At 36.3% G+C, this 6,784-nt stretch overlaps 1 protein-coding gene across 1 annotated transcript in view; it reads left to right on the plus strand.

Annotated features, from left to right (window-relative positions):
• The window catches only part of LOC109169997 (probable leucine-rich repeat receptor-like protein kinase At1g35710), a 28,114-nt gene extending 21,991 nt beyond the window's left edge, over nt 1-6,123 (plus strand). Inside the window, exons 5-15 of the mRNA XM_019318909.1 lie at nt 111-1,987; nt 2,084-2,538; nt 2,703-2,961; nt 3,043-3,176; nt 3,239-3,349; nt 3,445-3,538; nt 4,053-4,150; nt 4,307-4,569; nt 4,860-4,937; nt 5,052-5,118; nt 5,260-6,123. Of these exons, the coding sequence (XP_019174454.1) occupies nt 111-1,987; nt 2,084-2,463 (2,257 nt within the window). The 3' untranslated portion in view covers nt 2,464-2,538; nt 2,703-2,961; nt 3,043-3,176; ... (5 more) ...; nt 5,052-5,118; nt 5,260-6,123. The remainder of the gene's footprint in view (nt 1-110; nt 1,988-2,083; nt 2,539-2,702; nt 2,962-3,042; nt 3,177-3,238; nt 3,350-3,444; nt 3,539-4,052; nt 4,151-4,306; nt 4,570-4,859; nt 4,938-5,051; nt 5,119-5,259) is intronic.
• Nucleotides 6,124-6,784: the final 661 nt, after the last annotated feature.

The following is a 6,784-nucleotide window of genomic DNA, read 5'->3' on the forward strand; positions in this document are numbered from 1 at the left end:
TCAGGCCACATTCCTCAAGAAATTGGGTTGTTAACATCTCTTGTTGATTTGGAATTGTCCTCAAATAATCTCATTGGTCAAATCCCTACATCTATTGGATTCTTGAAAAGTTTAACAACCCTATATCTCTTTGAGAACCATCTTTCAGGCCACATTCCTCAAGAAATTGGGTTGTTAACATCTCTTGTTGATTTGGAATTGTCCTCAAATAATCTCACTGGTCAAATCCCTACTTCAATTGGGAACTTGAAAAAGTTGACAATCCTATATCTCTTTGATAACCAACTTTCAGGTCACATTCCTCAAGAAATTGGGTTGTTAACATCTCTTGTTGGTTTGGAATTGTCCTCAAATAATCTCATTGGTTTGTTGCCCGAAAATCTATGCATTGGTCGTTCCCTAAAACGTTTGGTTGTGCATAACAATGAGCTTATAGGAAAAATTCCCAACACTTTGAAAAATTGTACGTCTCTTGTCAGAGTACAACTTCAAAACAACCAATTCTCTGGAGATTTATCTGAAGCCTTTGGAGAATATCCAAACCTTGATTACATTAACTTGAGTAACAATTCTTTTTATGGCCATCTGTCTTCTAGTTGGGGCCATTGCTCGAAACTTACTGCCTTGAAGATTTCAAATAATAGAATTTCTGGAAATCTACCACCTAATCTCAGCAAGGCCTCTCAGCTTGTTGTTCTCGATCTCTCATCAAATGAACTAAGCGGAATGATTCCCAAGAGTTTGGAAACCTTGACAAATTTAAATGTCCTTAAGTTGGACAACAATAAATTTTCTGGCAACATAGCACTAGAAATTGGGAAATTATCTCAACTTTTGAACTTCAGCATAGCCGCAAATAATTTTGTCGGATCGATTCCGATGCACTTTGAGAGCTGCCAAGGGATAATAGAATTGAACTTGAGCAGAAATATGTTTTCTGGCAAGATTCCTTATGGTATGGGAAACTTGAAAATGCTTGAAAGCCTTGATCTTAGTCACAACTTCCTCTCTGGTCAAATTCCACAACAGTTTGCAAGATTGTCAAGTTTACAGATTATGAATCTATCTCACAATAATCTATCAGGATACATTCCATCAAGCATTTCTCAATGTTCAGGTTTAGATTCTGTTGATGTATCATACAATCAGCTAGAAGGTCCCATTCCAAACAATAAAGCATTTTTGGAAGCTCCGTATGATTCCTTGAGAAATAACAAAGGTTTGTGCGGGAATCATTTTGGCTTCAAGCCTTGTCAAAGAGATCATACGAGAAGACATTTGCTTTTAATCATACTAATAACATTTGGAAGTTTGTTTGTGGTTATTAGCATTTTTGTGTTATTAATTGTTCGATCAAGGAGCAATCTTAGAGAAAAGTCAATAGAAATTACTGAAAATGTGTTAGAAATATGGAGTTTTGACGGGAAGATGGCATATGAAAGTGTCATTGAAGCGACGGAGAACTTCGATTCAGAATATTGTATTGGTGAAGGAGGACATGCAAGGGTTTTCAAAGCTGAGCTTCAAAGTGGTCAAGTTGTTGCTATAAAGAAGTTCAAGGTCACTGGGCAACAAGATGAATTGTGCAGTCTCAGAAGTTTTTCAAATGAGGTTCGCATTTTAACTGAGGTTAGACATCGAAATATTGTAAAAATGTATGGTTTTTGTGCCAGTGAGAGACATTCATTCTTGATTTATGAGTACTTGGAAGGTGGAAGCCTAGCACACATATTAAACAATGATGAAAATGCAATGGAGTTGGGGTGGATGAAGAGGGTTAATGTGGTTAAAGCTGTGGCTAAAGCATTGTCATATATGCACCACGATTGTTTACCTCCTATTGTTCATCGGGATATATCACCTAAAAATGTTTTGTTCGATTCTGAATATGAAGCTCATGTGTCAGATTTTGGTACAGCAAGAATATTGAGTCTTAATTCATCGAATTGGACTTCATTTGCGGGAACATTTGGGTATGCAGCTCCAGGTACAGGCTAATAATTACACAACATTTTTTACCTTTCTCATCCTAGCATAGCATTATGTGCTCTCTTCTTATTTTGTTTATTTATTTTATTGACAGAGTTTGCTTACACTATGGAGGTAACTGAAAAATGTGATGTTTATAGTTTTGGAGTGCTAGCACTGGAAGTTATAATGGGTAAACATCCATGTGACCTCATTACATCCATTTTTTCATCCCCAATCTCAACCACACATGGAATGCTTTTAAAAGATTTGTTGGACCCTCGACTCTCTACTCCAACAAAGCAGGAAGCGAAAGAGTTGATTTTGGTTGCCAAGATAGCAATTGCTTGTTTAAGTATCAATCCACAAAGTCGACCAACCATGAGGCAGGTTTCTGTGATGCTAACCAAGGAATTGGATTTGTCAAATTTGCTTGAGCATATCACAATAAGCCAATTGTTTGGTCTTCAATTTCATACTCCCTCATCAAGTTAGCTTTCAAGCTAAGGCGTTGGAATTAGTATTCTTTCTGGTTCTCAAAATGCTTTTTATCAGCGTTGCTATTTTTTGGTAAGTTATTGAAATTTTATTGCATGATCAATATATTCTTAGATTAGATTATTGGGTTTTCTGTATTTGCTTTGGTGGATATGAGATTTATATATATGTTGATTTAGCATTGGAAATGTATGGTAGCATCCAATTAAGCACTAAGTTGGGATTTGTGAATTTAGGTTAAGATTGGTGTGAGGCTCCCTTTAATTTGATGTGATGAGAAAGGCAGGATTGGTGAATGTACTAGTGTTCCTAAACATCAGAGCTGAAGTTAGTCAGCTTATTGACTTGGTAACTACTCAGCTCGACTCTATATATTGACTTTGAGCCAATCAACTATGGACAATCTAGCTGGTTTGTCTTCTTGTGATCGGACAACCTGAGTTTCACCCCGTGCTCATGCAGCTCCCAATTTCATTCATGCATGCCGGTCCAGGGGTATGTATGTGAAAATGCAAAGCTAGCTTTAGTTTATTTTTTCCATATTAATGATCTTGTGTTTTTCCTATGTTTACTTAGCTGAATTTCATTCAGATCAGTAGGATTATGATCATAATGTTCTACTTGGATGCATGCAAAAATCACACCAAGCAGGCTTCTCATGCCTTGGATTCTTATTAGCTTGGAATTGAATACGACATATATAGATCCAGGTTAGTAACACTATAAGCTAGGGTTTCAAAAAACTTTAATTTGTCATTACTAATCTGTTTAGGCAATCAAACAATGGCAGTGATGAAGAAGTAGAGAATTGAAGGAAGCTTAGCTTGCTGATCTGATGGATGCACATCACCAGATCATCACTTGTTAAGTGGGGCAAGTTGAGGTGAGAATTTAATAAATGTTTTGGTGTCCTGTACCTGTAATATTCTAATAAACTTTCACTTATATATTATGTGTATTATTTGTTTTGTTTCCTAGAAATTGGCTAAGCGACACAATGGGTTCATGTTCTGCTCAACACATGCATGCATGAATCAAAAGCATGACAAGGAAATTAATTTTTTTAACAAGTGTATGTCTTTTGAAGATTGGTTTGTGTCACAATTATATATGGATTTGGCATTCTGGCAATATGGGAACACCATGCATGATTGATTGATGACACCAATATAATAGATTTGTCCATCATTACAATTGTAAGTTTTTAGGCTTTCCATCACTAAAGGCCTTGTGTTTTTCCAATAATATACTGTTTGCGCGCTGTGAAATATATGCTGGATTACAGCATATATCCAGATTAGTAAATATTATAATGGATGGGTTTCAAACTTTATTTATATAAATTTTGATGCAGAGCAGCTTTAATGTGCTTCAAATTTCATCACTATTGCTTACATATTAAGCCTAGAGTAAGAATGACAAAAAATTTGTTTTTATGGGTAGGGTACACACATAAATGACGTCATTTACTAGTTAATGGATTTTTTTGTTTGTTTGTTTTAAATATTACATTTTTGTTTAATGAGATCTCTTGACTTTTTATCATTGATATTATAAATGGTATATGTTATGTTGAATTGGAGAAGTATCAGTCCGGACTCTCAACACTATGACATAGCCTAGCTCAATCAAGAAATTGTATTTGAGATCTCGATCAAGGTAATTAGTACTTTCAATCTAACAAGTAAGCTAGTAAATTTCCTTGATTATACAAATTAACTTCTCTTGGTGCTTTAGAATTAATGCTAATGTGTTAAATTAAAATAAAATATGTTGTTGAGTGATTCACAAGATAATTACGTACTTTGGGTTGTTACTTGTTACTAATCTGTGCATGCAGGTAATCAACTCAAAAGTGGAGAAACTTAGCTTGTTGATGATATATATATGATGCACAGAGATATCAGATATGATAGCTAGCTAGGCTTCCTTGTTTTCAGGTTGCATGCATGTTACTTGGTATTATATTTAATTTAATATAATTAGAGCACAAATTTAATGATGGGAGGCATGGTCGGTCATTTGTGAACTGCAGGGCTGGCCGGGAAATTACCTTTAAGAATCGGCCTGGCAATATGGGATGGGAACATATGTACCATGATTGTAAGCTAAGCTTTTCGAGTATAGTATAGCATGCAGGCTTTCCATCTTAATTAATGGTCTTGTGTTTTTCCTATGGTATGCATCATTATATTGATTGTCTGATCTACTCCCTTGAATTGCCATGCACCCTGCTATGAGTTTCAAACCTGGCCTCATGCAATAATATAATAATACTGATTTATATATTATATATTTGATATCATATAAGGTGTATGCCTAGCTTGTTCAATTGGAATTATGGACAATTCAGACTAATTCACGTCTTTATGATCATATCATCTGTTGACTAGAGTTACAAGGCGAGCTTCATCAAAAAGTAGATCAGAGAAGCTATCCTAGCTGATGATTCATGGAGGATCAGATGATGGGTGGGTATGAATGCATCTTACATCTACCCCTTAAATTAGCTTGTTTTCAATGTGTTACTTCATATTTAATCAAAACAGCAATTTAATGAGGCCTCATCATTTCTTGAATTTTAGGAATCACTGAACAATATGCATGCACTTTGATTACATATATCAAAGTGTTAAGACTCTACATTCCTAGGTATACGACGTACTTCAATTCTGTTACATGTATTTATATATTCCTAGCTAGGTATACTTAAGTTCTGTTACATGTATTTATATATGCCTTATATAACCTACTGTAAATGTGATTGAGAATCCTAACCTAATATGGTATTAGCTTTCAGGTTCCCTATGACGAAAAATAAGGACGGCTAGTTCTGAGCAGACTGTTTCCGTCTCTTTCCACGGCACACCACTTTGTTTCCATCAAATTAACAATCAAGAATTATTTGTTTTAGCGTAGGCAGCTCGTTCCGTTTCTTCAAGGTCAAAATTTACTTGGCTATGTCCACGGTTCCCTTCCCTGTTCGCCAGCCATGCTTCCAGCCCCCGCTACGACCAGTGGACCTCCTGCAGCTGCTCCGGTGTTGAATCCATCCTCTCCATGCTTATCTCTTCCCTGTTGGAGGAGGTGATGCATTTGGCGGTTGATCCCACTACTTCCCAGCAGGTCTGGAGTGCCATTGAATTGAACAATCGATAGGATCGATGACATGGGCACGTGCGCTGCGGCTTCTTTGGGCATTTCCAAGGTCTCAATAGCTCCGTTTCAGAGTGAGTACTTAGGCCGCGCTCGCTCAGGTTTAATTAGTTGTCTCTCGCCGGACGGCCTGTCGTGTCATTGGAAGAGCGAGCAGAATTTATACCTTTTTCGTGGGTTGCTTCCGGAGTTCCGGTCAATGGCGTCCTCCCTCACCACGCCGGTCACTCTTACGGAACTCCGATCACTTGGCTGTTTCTTTATTATCTGTACAACCTAATCCAGAGTACGCAACACCAATGTTTAATTTGTTTGAGCAGTACGTACTACATCTCATCTTCCATCATCTCCTCTATGGCTCTATGTATGTATCTTCAGGGCTCAATGTTTATATTTATTTGTTACGTAAAACTAACAAAATCTTAATATGTATACCACAATCAATAATATGTTATGTTATGATACAATGAACATAATGTACTTCTTTTTTAAATCCATGTTCATATTAGATTTTTTGTTGGTAAATGTTGATGAATTATTTTTCCAATTTATCAATTGAAGTGAGATTAGTATTGAGCGTAAAACAATTACAAAACCTCGTCAACAACCTAAGCTTCAACCACTTATTCATCACATTCGATTAACTGATGCCAATTTGACAGTCCAAGAAACGATATAATTACGATATACTATCAGTATACTGTAAGTAATTAATTTGAGAACAAACAATAATAATGATTCTTGAGTTTCTACACACGTACTGTTTCTGCAAATTACGATGAAAAGTACACAACATTATATTTGTGTGTGCAAGTCCTCCCTTAATAAGAAGGGGATGGATATATATAGTTTCTCATGTTATGTGGTAATAATAATCTTATATTCCTTTTGGGATTTCACAGACATTGATTGCAAATCCACAAATCCCACACTACCAAAAGAATGAATATCATAAACTACCATAAATCGATCTATACACAACTACAGCCCCTTCCTTCCATTTATCCAACTCGATCGATCATATGAATCCTGGGCAATCAAACCATGTCAGGATGCTCTTTTGTCTCTCCCCGGGAGGCGCCTCTGCTCTGCTCTCAAAACACACCCGATCCCAGCCATAACATTTCTACATTCAGATCATCTAATCTTTCTATTTTCCTTG

Source organism: Ipomoea nil, unplaced genomic scaffold (assembly GCF_001879475.1).
Source record: "Ipomoea nil cultivar Tokyo-kokei standard unplaced genomic scaffold, Asagao_1.1 scaffold3321, whole genome shotgun sequence".
NCBI lineage: Eukaryota > Viridiplantae > Streptophyta > Magnoliopsida > Solanales > Convolvulaceae > Ipomoea > Ipomoea nil.